This window comes from Myotis myotis, unplaced genomic scaffold (genome assembly GCF_014108235.1).
Source record: "Myotis myotis isolate mMyoMyo1 unplaced genomic scaffold, mMyoMyo1.p scaffold_m19_p_17, whole genome shotgun sequence".
Taxonomy (NCBI): Eukaryota; Metazoa; Chordata; class Mammalia; order Chiroptera; family Vespertilionidae; genus Myotis; species Myotis myotis.
The window spans coordinates 15,827,216-15,848,273 of NW_023416321.1; the positions used below are offsets into that span (position 1 = coordinate 15,827,216).

The following is a 21,058-nucleotide window of genomic DNA, read 5'->3' on the forward strand; positions in this document are numbered from 1 at the left end:
GACCAGTTCTTGAAGAAGTACCTTAATGGACCCTCATTTTCAATGGTTCATTGTGAGACTGGGTTCTCTGCAACTCCTGGTCTTTCATCTCTCAGTCATCGGTCTCCTCTCCAAAAAGTCAGAATGAGGAGAGTGTTTTTATGGCCTGGGGCTCCTGGTTATCCGGCCAAGGGCCCGGCAGCCCGAGTCCCCGTGCCACAGGTCAGGGCCATGGGCACAGTTTTAAAAGTGACTGGGGGTCAACAAGGATGACAGAGCTAACACGCCTCAAGAATCATTCCCTTCAAGGCAGCCACCCGAGGAGGCCATTATTATTCCACACGGTCAGGTGCTCACTGAAGCTGTTCAAAAGAATGTGCCCCATCGGGTACTTTCATATAGGTTTTGAGAATAATAAATAAATAAATGTCAACCTTGAAAGTCAGCTCTCAGGATGTGGAGGACCAGGCCTCATCAGCCTGCTTAAAACGGGTCCCTGATTCAGCAGACAAATCTGAAACAGATCGGTCTCGACTGCTTTGTTTTAACTTCTGAGCAATCCCATAATAAAGCCAGCACTGGTGATAATTGTGGTTAGGCCTGGAGCAGGAATTGTTTGCAAGGCCTTGGGTGACAGAAATTAGACTCCTGACTCAGTGTACTAGCCCTCTATCTGGAGAGACAAAATTGGTACACACCTGTACATTCTCTCTTATTTCCAAAGTTGATACCCATTACAAGGGCTGTTTCCCTAAATATCTTGAAGAAGCTTTTGTAGGACAATGATTTTTTATTTCTCATCCAAGGATATGTTTAAAGAGAGGAAGGGAGAAAGAGAGAGAGAGAAACATCAAGGATGAGGGAGAATCATTGATTGGCTGCCTCCTACACACTCCCTACTGGGGATCGAGCCTGCAACCCCAGCATGTGCCCTGACCAGGAATTGAACTGTGATCTCCTGAGTCATGGATTGATGCCCAACCACTGAGCTACTATACCAGTCGGGCATTATGGCTGTCTTATTTTTAATCACATGTCTGTTTGTCCCTTTGTACTTCAGGGCATTGTGAGAGCGATTCGAGATTACCAGGGCCCCCTAAAGGAGCATGCGGTCACAATCTTTGTCCGAAGAGGTGGCCCCAACTATCAGGAGGGCCTACGCGTGATGGGAGAAGTTGGTAAGATGGGGACCTTTTCTTTCCCTCCCACCCTGAGTGTCAGTGGCCTACTTCCTTGGGATTCCTGAAAGAGTCATTTGGGAACACTTCTGTGCTCTCCCGCTCCCCTCTCTGGACATGCAGCTCGCTCTACTTCCACTTTCTGCCCTCTGGCATAGACCTGTTCTAAACTTCAGAATGGGCAGTAAAGCATTTTCTTCTTTTTTTTTTTTTTGTTAATTTTGTATCCTGCTACATTGCTGAATACGTTTATTTATTTATTTATTTATTGCTTAAAGTATTACAAAGGGTAAGTAAAGCATTTTCATTCAGCTTTTTGTTTAACAAATATTTAGGGGGAACATCTGCTCTGTGCTAAGCACTGCGGTTACAGCCACTGCAGGACGCACGGCAGACAGCCAGGCCCTTGTCCACTTGAGGACGTTGACTGTAATGTCAGGTTGCGCTAAGTGCATGAAGGAAGACAAGCAGGGTGAAGGGGTAGTGTGTGCGGGCGGGGACGGGCAGTTTTATGTGGGGTGATCAGAGAATGCTTGACTGGATAGGTGACCTGGAAAAGAGGAGGGAGCAGGGCAGTGGTGACTCTCAGCAAAGGAAAGAGCAAGTTCCAGGGCCCTGAAGTGGGAGTGTGTCCACGTGTGCAGGCCCAGTGGGGATGGCTGTGGGATGGGGCTGGGTGTTGGAGGCGGAAGGGCAGCAGGAGTAGGCATGTGAGGCTAGTACAGGTCCCAGGAGACCCTTGGCTTTGACCCTGGGTTGGCAGCTGTGGGGAGACTTTGGCCTGAGGAGTGACACAGTTTGACTTAGGTATCCAGCAGCCAGGATAGAAGCAGGGAGAGCTCTTAGGAGGCTGCAGCAGAGTCCAGGACAGTGGTGGCCTGGCTGTGAGGAGTGAGAGGGCAGGGCTCTGGTAACTGGTGGGAAAGGAGAGCTTTGCCCTCACTGAGCTAGAGGAGGAGGGGGTAAAGGCCTACCACTCAGTGTTTTCAGGAAATCTGGGACCACATCTTGTCAGTCATGACTAAAATCAGGTCTCCCTGAGTTGACCTGATTGAACCTGAAACATGGGCGCGTTGGGACCAGCAGCTTTGGACTTGAGTAAAATGTAGCCCTCATTGCCAAGAGCAGTGGTGTGTGGAGCAGGGGTCCATGTGAAGTGCCAGAGGGGTGCCAGACAGAAGGCTTTTGCTCAGTGAGTGATTGGAGAAACGAAATCTTCTCATCTTCCCATTTTTCCAAATCTGGTGTCCATGGCAAACACCAAACCTACCTCAATCAGTTGAAGCAGTGCCAAATCCTCATTGCCCCCCAAAACTGAGTACACAGTGAATGTCCCTCAGTCACAGTTGGGACATTAAACAAGTAAACAGTTATTGGAACAAGATGCTGTCAGGGCTCTACATGTGAAGCAGGCAGGGTGGTGTGGAGGAGAGCGGCTTCCAAGGTCATCGGGAGGAGGAGGCACTTGAGCTGAATGACGAGAACAGCTGGGTGAAGGTCTGGGATGAGAGCTCCATGCGGAGGAAGGAGCAGGGCCAGTGTTGAGGAGCAGGGGCCAGGCCAGGGAGGCTGGAGTGTGCGGTCGCGGTGGGTTGGGGTGGGAAAGCAGGGTCCAGGCTGTGAACGGGAGTGCCGACTCCGGTGCTGCTTGTGCTCGCAGGTTTGTGTGCTGATGAAGATCTGACAGCTGGCTTGTGCTGCATACGTGGTCTTGCACAGGAAGTGCTGGGCATCAGGCAGGACCCTATAGGACCTTTGCAGAGTCGTGTGGACTTGGGCCCTTATTTGAAGACTTGACTGATGGACTCTTTTCCCTCCTTCACAGGGAAGACCACTGGGATCCCCATCCACGTGTTTGGCACCGAGACTCACATGACGGCCATTGTGGGCATGGCCTTGGGCCACCGTCCTATCCCCAATCAGCCACCCACAGCTGCCCACACTGCGAACTTCCTTCTCAACGCCAGCGGGAGCACATCGGTAGGTGCCCGCTGGCCTCTACCATAAAGCCTGCCATGCTATTTTAGTCAGCCCCTCACACCCCATCCCATCCGGGACATGGTGCTCCTCCTCTTCCCTAGCCATTTGGGGACATTGGGGAAATGTGGGGGAAGGGGCGGCTGTAGCACTACACGGTTGGTTTCTGGATTTCGGCCAGTTTTTTCTATGCCAGTCAAGGTAGTATAATGGAAAGACCAGGTTTTTTAAAATCAGACCTGAGTTCAAATCCTGCTGTGGGTGGGACTCCGGCAGTTATACCTGTTCAGTGCCTCGGTTTGCTCACCTGAAGCCTGGAGACAATTCTGATTCCTGCCTCCGAAGGTTGTTAGAATAGTGCTTTGGAAGCAGCGTATAAAGAACTGCTGTGCTTAGTTCTTGTTCCCTGATTTCTCTGGGGCCTTAAGGACCAATGGCTTTCCCCCCCAGCTGCTGCCTGTGACTTACTCCCTCTCCTTGTCTCACCCCAGACTCCGGCCCCGAGCAGGACTGCATCTTTTTCTGAGTGCAGGGCTGATGAGGTGGCACCTGCAAAGAAGGCCAAGCCCGCTGTGCCACAAGGTAACTCCCAGCAGTTTCGGATCCGCTCTGTCTCCTTCCCTTTCGGGCCTCACTGGACCAGCAGAGGTGATGGAAGGTGTTTGGGCTTTGCTTGAGAGTGAGCGTGGTGCGTAGGGTGGGAACATATGGGAGGACGCGCTGAGCCTTCCCAGTGGTCTCCCCTGGTGCTGAGGACTCATGCTGCACCTGGGTCACTTCACTCCCCACTGTTTTCTCTTTTACCCCCTACTCCCTGTGGGCAGGTGTGAGCGGGGCAGGGTGGTTGTGGAGGAGACAGGGTTACAAAAATTCCAGGAGGTGGGTAGGTCTCCCAGACTCTCCTCCCCAGTGGAGGGCAGAGGCGGCTCCTGTATAGCTGTAGCTCCTGCCCATCCCATCATCCTGGGGCTCCTACAAAGACACTCCTTTCCACCATAAGGCCTCTGCTGTCTACCAGCCCATCTATACTTTGCCTCATTTGTCTCCATCCTCTGACTTACCAAAGATGTGATCCTGGCCAGCCAGCCCTTACAGCTAGCGTTCAGTAACTCGCTTTTGGGCTGGTGTGGCCTGTGCACCCTCTCCTAGTACACACCGGCAGAGAGTGCCTAAGGCATTTTGTGAAATAGTGACACTGGCTCCAGGCACTAGAGTTGGAAGCCACTGTCCTGTCGTTCCCAAACCCACAGCACAGAATGACAGATCAACCCAGTCGACCCCATCCATCATCGTGTGCTTTGTAGGGACGAGGGACTGGGGTTAAGAGGCTGGTACCGGGCCAGCTGTCCCTTCAGAGGGCCTGGGGGTGTGGGGGGCAGAGATTCAGTGTTCAGCATACCCTCCAAGCCTTCTGTTCCTCCTCTCCCCTCTCTGCCCCCTTTGGCCCTTTGCTCTTTCTTGCTTTCGCTCTGCTGATCAGTGCTGTCTTCTCTTTTGCTGGCTTTCCTCCTGTCTGTTGTGGAATAGATGAGAGATGGTGAGGGCAGCAACCCTGCCAGGCTTGTCCATGGGACCCTTACCTATTCCCACCCTCTCCCTCCAAAGCCTCCAGCCATCAGCAGGTCACTCAGTTGCCTTGGTCATTTTCTTTGACAGATTCAGTCCCAAGTCCAAGATCCCTGCAAGGTAGGACGCCCCTGCCCTGCCCAAGTCTGTGTGTGGCTTGTTAGTGGGTCTCACTAACCGTTTGCTGTCTCCCCTCCCGCGGGTGGCAGTGTGTGTGGTGTGTTTTATTCCTGCCTCGGTGTGGTCTGCCCCCAAGTCCTAGTCTCTGCTCTCTCGCCCTTCCCACTCCTGCTCAGCTCAGGCCCCCACTCACTGCTCTCCTGGCCATGTGGCCGTCTCTGGCTCAAAACTGGGCGTGAGGGGCTGGAGAGCCACGCCCACAGCCTTGGAGAATGGAGTGGTGCTGAGGACAGAGTCCTCCTGGGAAGGAGGAAGCCCTCAAACCAAAGGGAAAGTGGCAGAGCCCAGCGGGTGAGGACAGGAGCCATGTCCTCCCCGATTCTCATCCACATCTCCCGATGGTTTCATTTCTTACCTTTGTCTCCTCAGCCTCACCACTGCTGACTATCCCAGGGCTCCCCATATCAGGGCCAAGCTCAGGTTTCCCTGGGGTTTGGGTGGAGGATGGGATAGAGCAGGAGAGGTCACTGGTTAGCATAGGCATTCTCTGCATGTCCTTACCCAGAACACACCTGCTTACCTGTTCACAGCATCAGGACTTCCTTTAACTTCTTGACTCTCACAGCCTGGGAACTTATACCCTGGAAGGGGAATCTTTTGATGATATTTGACCCCTTTCTTGCTTAAGGGAGGGGAAGGAATAACTAGGCAGGGTTGCTTATGTCCCTTCAGAAAGGCCAGCAGTCCCTACAACATCTGGCAAGACCCATTGTTCCCTGACAGGCACAATCTGAGGCTGAGCCTGTGCAGAGAGAACAGGGGCCACTCTAGTCTAAGAGCTCTTCTACCCCAGGGGAGGAGTTGATGCTCACTGTCAGTCCCAGCTGTGCTGAGAAGCGGGAGAGGAAGGACAGATTGTACCAGTGAGGGCCCTCCCCTCAGCGGTCTAGAGGAGGAGCCTACTGGGGGCTCTGAGCCCCGAGCAGGTTTCCCTCTGGGGTCTCCTTGCTGCTGGTGGGCTGAGGATTGCCCCCATCGGCTTTGGCTTCTGTACTCAAGGAGGTGAGCACTCTGTCCTGCCCCTTTCATGCTGGAGGTGCAGGGGGTTGTAGAGAGCCCAGGCTTTGTTCTGATTCCTGCCCCGCTTGGACAGACAGGTGTGTGAATGTGCGCGCGCTGACTCGGTGTGGCTCCCTCGGGGACGGGAGTGGCCGGGCTCTTGGTCCTCCTCCTTGCACAATTGAGCTGTAATCCCGGCTCTGATGCTAGATGACCTAGGCTCTGAGTCACTTGGCATCTCTGGGCTTCAATATCCTGGGATTGAGAAGTGACAGTACTGGATTAGGTGGCTTCCTTTGTTCTGTGATCTCATGTCTCGTCAGAACCCAGTTGGGTCCAGTGACAGTAAATCCCGGGTATTTGCAACAACAGGAGAGCCTGTGTCATGAGAAGCTTATGGCTGTGATGGAAGAGGCGGGCCTGTGGGGATGAGAATTCTGTATGCCTTGGGAAATTGAGCTTTTATTAAAAAAAAAAAATATATATATATATATATATATATATATATATATATATATGTATATATATATATATACATATATATATGTAAAAATACATACACACACACACACACACACACACACATATATATATATTGATTGATTGATTTCAGAGAGGAAGCAAGAGGGAGAGAGAGAAACCTCAGTGATAAGAGAGAATCATTGATTGGCTGTCTCCTGCACGTCCCCTACTAGGGCTCGAGCCCGCAACCTGGGCATGTGCCCTTGATCGGAGTTGAACCTGGGGCCCTTCAGTCTGCAGGCCGACGCTCTATCCACTGAGCCAAACCAGCTAGGGCTTAAATTAATTTAACCAGGACTTGAACTTGGTTAGCCAAGTCTGCATTAGTACAGTAGGTTAATTAATGCCAGATGCCACTGTGCTTGGTGCACTGTTTTCCCCTGAGGGCTACTTTCTGAGGACTTCAGGGAAGGGAGGGTGAGGTCACCTGCCTGTAGGGTGGTGAAGGGGCCTTTTCCTCCAAAGCTGAGGAATCCACTTCTGCCAGATATTTTTGTTCCTTTCTTTTGCCCCGCACCCCTTTCCTGCTAGCCGGAGAGCCCATCCAGGAGCATTGTTTTCTGGGCAGGAAAGAGCCACCTAGTCCAGGGAGGAGGGCAGTGTACTGCTCCTGCCTCACCCGTGCCAGAGCCCGGCCGGAACCTCAGAGATAAGGCTGAGCAAACCTCTTCATTGGACCTACACTGACCTAGAATTGTGAGGATTCAAATCCTGACCGAAGGTGGTTTATGTCCAGATTTTGAGGTGATAAGGCTTGTGGAACATCCTGCTTTCACCAAAATTTTCCAGTGACTTTAAAAATAATTTATCAAGTGCCCATTTGCATATGACCAGGAGGCTGATTATATACATGCCTTTCCTGTGAAATTGAGCAGGCCCTGTAGGAATTCTCTGGGGCCCCTTCTTTGCATTGGGAGTCCTTTCTCTGTTGCTGAGCTGTTTACTAGCCAGGCAGATCTCCTGAGCTCTTTACTTTCTGCCACCTCTTTCCAGAAGAAATTGAGGCACCTCTTCCCCAAGTTCTCAGAATTCCATCCTCTTAACCTTCCTTTGTGGTTTTGATCAGCCCCCCCCTCCCTGGACTTGGCGTGGAGGGGCCTGGCAGGCAGCCCTGCCCCTGGGGTCTCACAAGGGTGTGTGCTCTGGGTGCACTCGCTGTGTTTTTGCCCAGCAGGAAAGAGCGCCACCCTCTTCAGCAGCCATACCAAGGCCATTGTGTGGGGCATGCAGACCAGGGCTGTGCAAGGCATGCTGGACTTTGACTACGTCTGCTCCCGAGACGAGCCCTCGGTGGCCGCCATGGTCTACCCTTTCACGTGAGTCATGCCACGGCAGGAAGGCTGCAGATGGCTGCCAAGTGGGATTTTCTCATCTAATCTCCCTGACTGAGACTGAGCTGGGGGAGCAGCTCAATTATCCCCTTTGCTGGGGAGGCGACGCCCATCCCAGACTGGGGCGAACCAATTCCTGGAGGGTCTTTTCCAGAAGATGGAAATTCTGAGGGCAGAACCCTGCCTTTCCACCTGGGGATGAAGCTCCCCCCGGCGGACCCCTCCCCAATCCCAACAGGTTGTCCTGACCTCGCCTCTGCCTTTCTCACAGTGGGGACCACAAGCAGAAGTTTTACTGGGGTCACAAGGAGATCCTGATTCCTGTCTTCAAGAACATGGCTGACGCCATGAAGAAACACCCAGAGGTCGACGTGCTGATCAACTTCGCCTCTCTTCGCTCTGCCTATGACAGTAGCATTGAGACCATGAGTTATGCACAGGTAGTCACAGCCCTAGGGGTAGGCGGGGGTTGTAGGGAGAGCTCCTGAGTGGTGCTCATGCTCACTGCCACCTGGGACAAAGGGCTTAGACTCGGGACTGGCCAGTGTTCTGGCTGAAAGTGGTTGAAGACACTTGATCTTTAGATGGGAGGGTAGTAACCGAGGGCAGGCAGGCTGCTCACTGGGCCAACAAGAAGTTCTGGGTACGGAGAAAATAAATACTTCAAGTCCCGTTTCCCAGAAACACAGCTGCTATGTTTGAGTACACCCTTATCCACACCTTTTCCTGGATTTTACCAAATGGAATAATATTTTACAGACTAATTTTATAATCCGTTTCCTTCAATTACTCTCCACAGCATAAATATTCATTGGTAGTATCAGTTTTGCTTGTCAAGTCTGGTGATGAGCATTTTGGAGTAACATTTGTACATATCCTTAATTATTTCCCCAGAATAAATAGCTAGACGTCAGACTGCTGCATCAGAATGAGCAGACTGTAAGGCTCTTGGACCGTCCTGCCCACGTGCCCTCCGGAAAAGGTGTACTGATGTAAACTCCCATCAGGAGTTTGAGAATTCCTGTTTTTCTGTACCCTTGCCAACACTGAATGTTTGGGTTTTAAAAATATATATTTGACAAATTGATAGGCATCCTATTTAATTTGCAGACCTTTGATTAAGATGAGCTTTAAAAAACATTTATTGGCCATTTCTAATCTATGACTTGGCCTCCCTTCTTTTTTTCCCCCACCTATTGAGGTGTTTGTCTTCTTTGTTACTGATTTGTAAGACCCCCTCCCCGATAGAAAAATATTGATTCATCTGCTCATAATTATTTCTGATTCTAGACTGGTTTGGTTTAGTGTGTAACTGGAGAAGATAAACTTGTGTGGATATCTAGATGAAGCAAAAACGAAAGCATACTTGCTAAAAATGAATTGAGTTTTTAGTCTAGATTAGAAGTTGACAAACTGCAGCTGAAGGGCCAAACCTAGCCCTCTGCCCGTTCTTGTAAATAAAGTTTTATTGGAACATAGCTATGCTCATTCATTTATATATTATCCATGGCTGTTTTCAGGCAAAGTTTAGTTACCGCAGAGACCACATGATCAGCAAAGCCTAAAATACTATTTGGCCCTTTATAGAACAGTTTGCCAGTCCCTGGATGAGAGTCAGAGATGATTCTCAATCTCTTCTGCCCACCCCCCACTTTCTCTGGCTTTCTTCTCCGACTGTGGAAGCAGCTCCTTTCTGGCACATTCTAGCCCTGACCTGTGGGGACATAGAATCAGAGACTCAAGGGCACAGCAGAGAAAGCCAGAGATAGCTGCTGTATGTGCAGTGAGGAACAGGTGTCTGAGTCTTGTGAATTTTTGGATGGGAGAGAAAAATCTGATGAGCAGATTTTTTGGAAACATTTGCTCCTGCTTGGTTACTGAGTCACTCTGATGTTAACAATGGAGATTAGTTTGGGATGTCCACGCCTCTCTTTTGGGGGGAGGCTTGGTGTGATCAGGTTAGGAACAGAGACTTGTGGAAAGAAGCAGTGCCTGTTATTAATATTACTTTGTCCTTAGAGCCTGGAAGGGGACATGGGAGGTGAGTTCTTGAATGGTTGCTGCCTCATGGTCCATCTGAGGTGACAAGCTAATGAGGAAGGACTGTTCTCATCCTCTAGATCCGGACCATTGCCATCATAGCTGAAGGCATCCCTGAGGCCCTCACAAGGAAGCTGATCAAGAAGGCGGACCAGAAGGGCGTGACCATCATTGGACCTGCCACAGTGAGCTTCCTCTCCAGAAAGCCTTTTTTTAATCCCCACCCGAGGATATTTGTGCCTTTCGTTTCTAGAGAGAATGGAGGGAGGGAGGAGGGGGTGAAAGAGACAGAGAAACATCAGAAACATTGATGTGAGAGAGACAGGTCAATTGGTTGCCTCCTGCATGCACCCTGCAATCAAGGTATGAGGTCCATGGTGTCCTTGACTAGGAATTAAACCCATGACCTTTCAGTCTGAGGGCCAAAACTCTAACCACTGAGAAAAATTGGCCAGGGCTAAAAAGCCTTTTACGTTCAAGCTCTTTTAAGAAGTTTTGGGCCCTCAGGAAACTCACTTGTTGACTTTTTGTTTCTTTCTTAAGTTGAAAAGATTTAGGGATACCTCTTGAAAGTCAGTCTGTCCATTTCCAGTTAATTTTTTAAAGGCCCACTCTCCAGTCCATATCACCGTTAAAGTTTCAAGGGACTAATGAAAAGATTCTTGTTTTAAGTGTTTGCCCACTCTCATACAAACATTGCATAGTCTTTGATTATTCCTTTAACTATAAACCAAAGAAAAATCTACCTGGTGGCTTTATTTTCGACCAAAAGCTCTTTATTGAAGGAGAAATTGCTCTGTGAATATTTTTGTTTTTGTTTTTACCTGGTTGTTATGTTAAAATTTATGTGAAGGGAAGACAAAGGGCCCTTTTATCTCAGAGGCAGTGGGTGATTTTGAGCAGAGGTACACACCTGTGTTACACACCTTTTTACTGAGCATTGTTGCTCTTGGAGAGCAAAGGAGACGACTTAACCCTGAATATACCTGTCGGTGGTAAGCCACATCTTACAAATAAGACTTTCTTTCTTTTCTTTTCTTTTTTTTTTTTTTTTTTGCATAATGTCTCGAGATTCTTCTTAAGCAGGAAACCCAATGTGCAAGTGTTAGGTGTCTTGATCATTTCCTCCCCAGCCTGGCCAGACTGGAATGGGCTGGTAGTACTGGGCTTGGTGATGCTTCTGAGCTCTCTGGTCGATCAGGAGCTCACCCTTCCCTTCCTCCCTAACTGCTATTTCTGCCCCTGCAGGTTGGAGGCATCAAGCCTGGGTGCTTTAAGATCGGGAATACTGGCGGGATGCTGGACAACATCCTGGCCTCCAAGCTGTACCGCCCTGGCAGTGTGGCCTATGTCTCGCGTTCTGGGGGCATGTCCAACGAGCTCAACAATATCATCTCTCGGACCACAGATGGCGTCTATGAGGGCGTGGCCATTGGCGGGGACAGGTGATCAGCTGGGGGACAAGCCCATACTGCTTCCTACTGTTGAATTCCTGGCACATAGCTGTGTTTCTTTCCTTTTTTTGGTGGTGGTGGTGGTGGGGGGTGCTTATTTGTTTTCCCGATTACAGTTGACATTCAATATTTTCTTAGTTTCTGGTGGGAATGATATCTTAAGTCCACTCTTGCCTTAGAACTAACATGAGCATAAGAATCCGAAAATACAGGGAAAGGTGTTTTAAAAGGCATCAGGGCCTGCAGGTAGTTCTGTTTATTGTCTGAGGTGGCCATGGGGAGGCAGCAGAGTGCTGTGATTAGCAGGACCGATTTTGAAATCAGACCAAATGGGTTCAGATCCTAGTTTTCCTGTTTACTAAGGGGGCATCCTTGACAGGCTACTTACCCCACCCCCAGACCTCCGTCATCCTTACATATCAATGGGTGAAATAATAGTGCCCACCTCATGGAGTTGGTGGGAGGATTAAATGAGGGCGTGTTTTATAAAGTGGCTAACGGGCTGGCACTTAGTGAGTACTCAGTATGTGTTCATTGTAGCTAATAATAGTGAAAGGGAAACTATTCCTTTTTTCTCTACCGCTACCACTCACATTTCTGGCCACCAACCCAGAAGCTCCAATCCCCTTATCTAGGGATTTTTGTGCGGCTTCATCATGATTGATGATTATTAATTCAGTTCCCAGCCCCTCTCCCCTCTCTGGAGGATGGGGAGTGGGTCTGAAAGTTCCAAGCTTCTGATCATGCCCTGGTCTTTCTGGTGACTAGCGCTATGCGGGAGCCCCCCAAGGGTTTCTGTCACCCAGGACTTCCAAGGGGTTTAGGAGCTTCTGTCACCCCTGTTACTCAGGAAATTAAAAGTTTTTTAGGAGCTCAGAACAAAAGATGCTCCTGTCACTCAGGACATCACAAGGGTTATAGGAGCTGTGTGTCAGGAACTAGGGACAGAACAATGTATATATTTCTTCCTCTTTCACAAATAGTGTCATTACTTTTGTTGGTGGGAACAATAACCAGTAGTACTTACTACCCTCATAAACCTTAGCCATTGCTGATTACCATTATTACTACTGCTATTACTGCTGCTGCTCTTTAGCTCAGAACCACAAGCTGTTGGGAGACTGGGTCACCTTGCTGGTCTCCCTGGCTCCCCCACGTCATTTCGGGTGGGACTCCTGGGTGGGGAAGCACTCCTGCCAGTTCCTCGGGGTGGGTACACATTGATCCTCAGGGTTGCGGTCAGCTGAAGGCAGGCCTGAGGCTGGAGGGGCTCATCCACGGCTGGCAGGGTGGCTCCTCTCTGTGCCTCCAGGCTGATTAGTGTCTGCGGACTTTGCATTGGGCTTCCCAAGAGGGAGCAATTCAAGAGAGAGAGCCAGAAAAAGCCATATTTTATAGCCCAGCCTTGGGAGTCGATATCATAGGATCACTTTTGCCACATTTTGTTCATTAGAAGCTAATCATTAAATCCAACTCATATTCAAGAGAAGAGGCATGAGGTTCTTCCACCTTTTAAAAAGAATTTGTGGGCATATTTTAAAACCACCACAGATGCTTTCTAGATATCTCACCACCAAGGGGACCTCTCTGGGCTTATGACCTCCTCTTCCGCCCCTCCCCTCCCCTTTTCTCCTTGTGCTCCATTTACTCCCTCTCCCAACCAACCCCCATGGCATCTCTGGACCCTCCGTGGGCATCCACACCCATGAAAAACCCACAACGTTCTTGGTACAAGCGTGCTTCCCATACCTGAACACACACCTCCCCAAACCGCCTCCTGATCCCATATGCTCTCCGTGCTCTCACCAGGTACCCCGGCTCCACATTTATGGATCATGTATTACGTTACCAGGACACTCCAGGAGTCAAAATGATTGTGGTTCTTGGAGAGGTGAGTTAAAGGAAAATCTTTTTAATTTTTTTTATTGTTAAAGTTATGTATGACATCAGTTTTTTAAAAGTGCATGCATTTTGGTTATATATAACTTAAGGTGACAGTCCCTGGTAGTCTCACCCCTTAGACTTTGGGACGTAGGGATTGTCACTGTTATCACTTCTGTGTGGCACAATATGTTTTAGTGCCAATAGAGGAGAAGCTTTGCACTGCTGACCAGGCCTCTACCTGGTGGGCAGTGGATAGCTGGAGTAGAGTAAATGTGATTTTTTTTAAGTTTGGGAGAGCCCTGTAACCCCATCCCATTTTCCTGTTGTGCCTCCTATAGGTCTGGTCCTAAATCATCTTACCCACAGGTTAGGAAGGAGGAGTCCCAGGGACTCCCTAGCATACCCGCTGTCCCTTTACAGTTCTTCCCTACCACTCTCAGTCTTCCAGGCTGTTTGGACCAAGCCCATGTCCCCTCATTTTTTAGACTCTGGCCTCTGCCTGATTTGGGACTGATTTTCCTGCTGCAGTCCCCTTGGAGCAACTCAGAATGGGTGCCTCCAACTCACGGGCGTTTTCTTGTTCCCTGTTCCTTGGCAGATAGGGGGCACTGAGGAGTATAAGATCTGCCGGGCCATCAAGGAGGGCCGCCTCACCAAGCCCGTGGTCTGCTGGTGCATCGGGACCTGTGCCACCATGTTCTCCTCTGAGGTATGGCCGGTACAGACCACTCCTGGTGGGGAGTAAGGAAGCCGAAGATGGGGCATTTGAGGTGGACTCTCTGGTCATCTTAGGGGCAGTTAGCTCTTTCAGTCCACCTCAGTCACTATTTGGAGTGGGAGCATCCTGTGTCTGGAGGAGGTGAGAAGGCTTCATTGAGAAGTCAGCTGAGCAGAAGGGAGGATGGGGAGACGGGACACATTCCTGGTGCAGGGAAGACCACGAGAAGATCTGTGTGGGGAGAGGTCACAGAAGGAAAGGCTTGTTCGGCACGTGTGCATGATGTAATGTTTGTGAACATGCCTGGCAGCATATAGTAAGTTCAGCATCTAACAGCAGGTTCTGAGTGTGAGGCCTTGTCCTGTGTTGTGTATATAACATAAAACCTGGCCTTCGAGGCTTCCTGCAATAGTGATAATCCCTGTGCTTAAACCCTCAGTTCTTCCTACCAGTAAGCCTGCATCACACTAATTTTTTCTCCCTAGAATGCTTGCCTTTCCTCTTCAGATTCCTGCCCACCTCAAAGTGGCAATATCTGTCCAGTTGTAAAATGCACTTTTCATTTGAACCACCAGTTCCATTTCTACAACTTTCCCTTATGGATTTGCATGCAAAAATATTTCAAAGTATATGTACAAGGATTCATTGTAACCTTGTCATAGCAGAAAATGGAAACAACCTAAATGCTGGCCAGGAGGGCACTGGGTCATCATGGCACAATCATATAATGGAAAGCTGGGCAGGCTGGAGAAGAATGAGGTGGATTTTGATATGTTGATGGAGAAAAAGTTTAAGATTAGTTAAATCAAAAATGGCAGAGTGCAGTAAATATTGATAATATCCATTTTATTAACTGTGTGTGTGTGTGTGTGTTTTAAGGAGATAAAATGGGATTGGTTGGGTGATGGGATTTTTCAGGGATGAGCTCTACTTCCAAAGGCTTTAGAATCAGATCTCGATAGATGTTATGGCATGGGAAAGTCATTTTGCCTCTCTGTACCCTAGTTTGCTGAGCTGTAAAATGGAAATGGTATGGGATTGTTGCATGGCTTAAATAAGAAAATAATTGTGAAGGTCTGGCACGTATAGGTCTTAGCAACTATTCCTTTCCATTCTTCTTCATTTATCCCATGAAGCAGTTTCTGACTTTCTTTCGTTGTGACCACTTTCTCCTCCACACCCCAACAGCCAAAATAACCCCTTCCTTCTCCTCCATTATTTCTCGTAACCAGCTTGCATTACTCCACCCCACTCTGCTGAGGACACCTCCAGAGGGCAAGCACCTTGCTCTTCTGTTTCTGGCTGGGCACTTATCACCCCATAGGTTGGGCAGGTCCTCAGGAGGTGTTTTGGTTTTGGTTTTGGTTTTTAATGATTTTTTAAAACTTCATGTAAAACTAGAGGCCTGGTACACGAGTTTGGGCACGGGTGGGGCTGGCATTGGGGGAGAGGCTGTGGGAGGGCTCCAGGGCGTGTCTGGCCCATCTTGCTCAGTCCCGATTGGCTGGACTCCAGCAGCAAGCTAACCTACCATTCGGAGCGTCTGCCCCCTGGTGGTCAGTGCACGTCATAGAGCTTTTATAAACTATGAACATGCAATATAACCTATCTCCCTTTTAACATTTTTGTTTTAGTGTTAAGAAATCTCTGAGTTAAAGAAACTTGTTTAACTTCCTTGAACCCAGCCAGCATTTTCTAAGTGTATTTGAGTGAAGGCTATCTTCTCCTTCCCACTCCATTCACTCATGCAAATTAAGTCCTACAAAGAAGGTATTGGGAACCCGTGTTTTAAGGCATGTGTTGCTAATTGGAGCAGCAGCTGCTAACCTTTTCAACACTTAAGGCACTTTTTATTATATTTAGGGATTAAGCACAGTCAGAGGTCAAATTGCTGGGTTCAAATGCTACCACATACTGCCTGTGTGACCTTGGGCAAGTTGCTTTACCCCTCGGTGCTTCCATTTCCTTTTTTTTTTTTTATAGGGAATAGTCATAGCTACTGAAAGATCAATGAGTAAAGCTTTTAGAGAAGTGCTGGGATATATAATAAGTGTTGTTTAAACAGGTTAGGTGTGATTACAGTCACCCCCCAACTCTGTTCCTAAGTCAGGGTTTTGTACCAGAGTTTTCAGTGGGTTAATTCATTTTTCCCATCGCTTCATCGAAGACATTGGTTTTCTCTTCCTTCTCGCTCACTTCCCACAGTCAGTCAACTCCTGTATTTCATTGGATTTATATTTTACCTCGATACACCCTTAGGTGGAAGGCAGCCATTGCTCGTTGGCTTCAGGTAATTGTTGCTATGTGGGAATATAAGCCTACGGCACAAAATCTGACTTTCAAAAAAGCTGGGAATTTGTATTTTGACATGAAACCTTTTTTTTTTTTTTTTTTTAAATATTGGTACCTATTTTACAAAAAGTGTGTGTGGGATAATCATATCATGTCTATGAGCTCACTTCAACCTCAGGTTGCCAATTTGTAACACTCCTCACCTGTTGCTCAGAACTAATCCCTATCTTCCATCCCCCGCCCCCCCCCCCCCGCCGACCTCTGCCCCAGGGGAAGCCAGGTGAAGGGTCTGGGGCAGGAGTCCTCAAACTTTTTAAACAGGGGACCAGTTCACTGTCCCTCAGACCGTTGGAGGGCCGGACTATAGTTTAAAAAAAAACTATGAACAAATTCCTATGCACACTGCACATAACTTATTTTGAAGTAAAAAAACAAAACGGGAACAAATACAATATTTGTATTTGCATGTGGCCCGCGCGCTGTAGTTTGAGGACCCCTGGTCTGGGGAGTTGGGCTGCCAGACTTTGTATCCTAGCTCCATTACCTACCAGCTGTGTGATCTTGAGTGTTATTTCCCAAATGTGTTGATGTTTCAGTGTCCTCATCCATAAAATAAGTCCTCCATCATATCTGCTTGGGGTTGAAGGAAGTGATTTCTGAAGAGTGTTTGGTGGATCCGGCCTGTAATAAGTGCTGTCATTTCCTAGGAGCCTTTGTTCCCTCTCGGGGATTAACGAGCCAGTCACACCACTCTCCTTTGCCTTCTAGGTACAATTTGGCCACGCTGGCGCTTGTGCCAACCAGGCTTCTGAAACTGCAGTGGCCAAGAACCAGGCTTTGAAGGAGGCAGGAGTGTTTGTGCCCCGGAGCTTCGACGAACTTGGAGACCTCATCCAGTAAGTGAACCTGTGCTAGGAGCCTCCTGGGTCAGCAGCCTCTCTAACATGGAGGTGTCTGATATGCCTGGTCCGTCTCAGCAGCTGTGTGGATAGTCCAAAACCCTTTTTTTCGTGGGCTTTTATTTTATTCTGTTTGTAGAAGCAGCAGTTACAGGCCATTCACACTGGTATTAAACAAAACATGTTCACTTTCTTAACCTTCCTACTTGACTGGCCATAAATGAGAGATGAGCATAGAAACATTTAGAAAGTGTCACCTCTAATTGATGGATAAAGAGTTATTGATATACTGTTGTCTCTTCCCATTCATCCTTTGACCTTACCTGGCTTCCAGATTCAACTTTTATAATGCCCCTTCAGAGGTGATAGGGGAGTCTTGGCTAGAACCTGTTTTCACGTGGGAATCTAACTGTTAAGACTAAGTCACAGACAGGAAGGGGGTACAGAGAAGGAAAATAGAGAGTTTGGGTTAGATGGAGGAGCATTCTTGGGATGGCTTAGAAAAGCCCAGAAGAAATTCCACGTGGGTGTCTTGTCTCCTGCCCTTTCCCTGCCTCCTAGGTCTGTGTATGACGATCTTGTGGCCAAAGGGGTCATTGTCCCTGCGCAGGAGGTACCTCCCCCGACGGTGCCGATGGACTACTCCTGGGCCAGGGTAGGTGCCACGTATGCCCCTCACTGTGTGTGCCAGGGAGATTTAGGGGCTGAGGTGTGGGCTTTGGTGTGATTTGCCTTGAATCCTTGGAAGGCAGGCCTGACCTAGTAGAGCAACCATGTGATCACTGCTCTGGGCTCTAAACCACACCCCTAGGGGCGGCTTCTCCAAGGGCTCAGGAGAAACCAGTTAGACTCCTGGATTCCACCTCCTCCCTGTGTGCTGGAGCTTGTGGGTAAAACAGTGCAGGGCCGCAGAGGGTGGAGGGCAGTGGGTATCTCCACAGCTGGGTTGCCTGACCTGGAAACGGGGCTGGGGCAGACAGTGTCCCCTAGAGTTGTTCGTGCTTCCTAAGAGGTCTCAGGCTGAAGTAAGGGACGTGGATGAAAAACTAGTCTTCTTGATATTTAGAAATCAATATTTAAAAGACCCAATTAGAAAAAAAGGGTAGTAAAGGGCCTTTCAACAATAAGAAGTACTCAACTCACTCATTATATAAGGAACCAAAGTAAAAACTTGGATACTACCTTGACCGAGTGGCTCAGTTGGAGCTTTGTCCCGTACACCAGAAGGTTTCAGGTTTGATCCTCAATCGTGGCACTTACAGGAGGCACCTGATCGATGTTTCTCACATTGATGTTTCTCTGTCTCCCTTCTTCTCTCTCTAAAATCACTAAAAAAAATATTCTAAGGTGAGGATTAAAACCAAACCAAACCAAACCAAACCAAACCAAACCGTGATACTAGTTTTTCCCTAGTGGCCCAGCAAAGATAAAAATTCTTTGGTAATACGTTGTGTTTGTGTGGGTGTGAGGAAACTGGTGCATTCATTCATTGTTGGTAGGAATGGAAATTGACACAATCTTTCTGACAGGCAGTTGGGTCATATAAATCAAATTTAAAAGTGCTCATACCTTATGGCCCAGCGATTCCATGTCTAGATAACTACTTCAGAGAAATGTTTACATATACAAAGAAATCTGTTCAAGGATATTTTTCTAGTTGATAGTAATCAATGAAGGCATTGCTAAATGGTGGTATGGTCATATGATGGGCTACTATACTGCAGGTAAGGGAGCAGACTGGATCTATGTGTGCTGAAGCTCAAGTTCATTGAGCAAACACATTACAGGACAGTATATCTAATGTGATTATAAAAACTCTGCACACAAAACGGTGTTGCATAGTCTCCATGTGTTTATGCCTGCATGTAAATAAAAGTGGAGAAAGAAAGGCCCAGAAAGATGTCCACTAAACTGACAAACGCTAAGAAAGCCGAGATGGGGAGAGGTCAAAGGCCACATAACTTGATCTGTTCTGTTTTAAATTTTTAAAAAGAAGATACTCATGTAATTAGAATGTAAGTTAAAAGCATTTTTTAATTAAAATTCATGGGGGTAACTGAAGAAATGGGCCTGGACAATGTTGACTTGATGATAGCCCTGGGTGCCCAAGTCGGGAACTGGGAAATTCAGGAGCTCGGTCCCCGCCCCTGGGTAAAAGGCATCTTGAGGGGATGCCCCGTACCCACAGCCATGTGCCTCATTACATTTTGGCTGGGGTTGGCAGCTGTATGTGAAGTGTTCAAATTTTTTCCCTTTGGATTCATTCTTCCATTTCTTTTCTTTCTTTTTTTTTTTTTTTTAAAGATTGTAACTTTAAAAAAATATATGTTACTGACTTTTAGAGGGAGAGGAAGGGGAGAGATAGAAAGATAGAAACATCAATGATAGAGAAACGTCATTGATCAGCTGCCTCCTACATTACATGTCCCCAACTGGGGATCGAACAGCAACCCAGGCATGTGCCCTGACAGGGAATCAAACCAGTGACCTCTTGGTTCCTGGGTCATAGCTCAACCACTGAGCCACACCAGCCAGGCCATTCTTCCATTTCTTAGCCAGGCGACTGTTATTGAGCCACTCTAACGTTCATTTCCTCTGTTAAACGTGAAGAATGACTTTCTTTTGTGAGGTTAGAGTGGATGTCAACGGCTTAGGGCAATGCCTGGCCCCACAGATGCTCAGTAAAGAACAGAATAGAGCTGAGGCTAAGCAGGTGCCATAGTGTGGCACTCCTGTCTTCTTTCTTTTTACATATATATATATTATTGGTTTCAGAGAGGAAGGGAGGGAGAGAGAAACATCAATGATGAGAGAGAATCATTGGTCAGCTGCCTCCTGCACGCCCCCTACTGGGGATCAGGTCTTCAACGTGGGCATGTGCCCCGACTGGGAATCGAACCCTGACCTCCTGGTTCATAGTTCGATGCTCAACCACTGAGCCACACCCACCAGACGTTTTCTACACTTCGATTCAGTAAAAGAGCTCTTGCATTTCTTGGGAGGAGCTTGTCTGTCAGGCTGGGTGGAGCTGTGCAAGTGGAGCCCCCAGCCCAGGCACAAACCCGACCGGGTGGAAGCTGTTATTGAATACATGGCCACCAGAATTTTAACATATTCCTGGGACACTGGTTCTGAGAGCACAGCCAGTGGTGCAGTCCAGGAAAAATTTCTGTGGTTACCACAGTGCTGCTTGCTTCTGCCCCGTCTCTGCTCAGGAGCTGGGCTTGATCCGGAAACCTGCCTCATTCATGACCAGTATCTGCGATGAACGGGGACAGGAGCTTATCTACGCAGGCATGCCCATCACCGAGGTCTTCAAGGAAGAGATGGGCATCGGCGGGGTCCTCGGCCTGCTTTGGTTCCAGAGAAGGTGAGGCATGGAAGGCAGAAGTTGGTAGGGCCTTCAAACTGGAGTTAATGATTTTCCCCTGACAGGAATGGGGGTGGGCAGCCTTGAGGAATAGTCCAGGGCCAGTCAGGCCATCTTTATGGTCACAAATCAATGATAAGGCTAAATGAAAAAAATACAGACTCCTACGTCTTCCAAGAACAGAAGGGCCAGTCTAAACCATGACTTAATCAGGAATCTTGGATCAGCCCCTTTCCCTTGGGGACATATGAAGACATGGGACAGAGTCAATGCAGGCCTCTTTAGAGAAAGATGAGTGTTAGCAGGGGAGGCCTGGATGGATCTGGTGGCAAAGGAGGACAGGGCTGGTAGAGCTACTGAACACGCGTAAAGTACCTTGTATCATTAGCCTGAATGTGAGGAAAAAATGGTTTTCTCTGCAACTCCCAAGCTTAGCCCTCCCCTGGGACTGACAGCTGGGCAAGGGGGCCAGGGAGTCCATGATTCACAGAGCCCTGGTGTGGTGTGGGCCTGGGCAGAAGGCCAGTTTGAAGTCTAGGCTTGTGTCATGCCCTCACCTGCAGAGAGGTGGATCTTGTCCTGCTTTGGGCCCTTCCTGGGAAATGTTCACGAGCTGTAACACCTGAGTTACCAGAGCAGGTTTCACTCTGCTCTTGCGTCCCCATGTCT

General features: G+C 48.5%; 1 protein-coding gene across 8 annotated transcripts in view; it reads left to right on the plus strand.

Moving 5' to 3' along the window:
• ACLY (ATP citrate lyase) overlaps positions 1-21,058 on the plus strand; it is a 47,581-nt gene that overhangs the window by 22,297 nt on the left and 4,226 nt on the right. For 5 of the 8 annotated variants that reach the window (XR_004972771.1, XM_036339801.1, XM_036339800.1 and 2 more), the window contains 13 exons: positions 1,040-1,157; positions 2,983-3,137; positions 3,626-3,716; positions 4,791-4,820; positions 7,573-7,717; positions 8,004-8,172; positions 9,853-9,957; positions 11,021-11,217; positions 13,036-13,117; positions 13,709-13,819; positions 16,889-17,016; positions 17,581-17,674; positions 20,235-20,389. Coding sequence is in view for 7 of the 8 variants with exons in the window: in XM_036339801.1 (XP_036195694.1) it covers positions 1,040-1,157; positions 2,983-3,137; positions 3,626-3,716; positions 4,791-4,820; positions 7,573-7,717; positions 8,004-8,172; positions 9,853-9,957; positions 11,021-11,217; positions 13,036-13,117; positions 13,709-13,819; positions 16,889-17,016; positions 17,581-17,674; positions 20,235-20,389 (1,580 nt within the window). In the remaining variant the exon portion in view is untranslated. The remainder of the gene's footprint in view (positions 1-1,039; positions 1,158-2,982; positions 3,138-3,625; positions 3,717-4,790; positions 4,821-7,572; positions 7,718-8,003; positions 8,173-9,852; positions 9,958-11,020; positions 11,218-13,035; positions 13,118-13,708; positions 13,820-16,888; positions 17,017-17,580; positions 17,675-20,234; positions 20,390-21,058) is intronic. The other 3 variants (XM_036339802.1, XM_036339803.1, XM_036339798.1) reach the window with 3 other exon arrangements.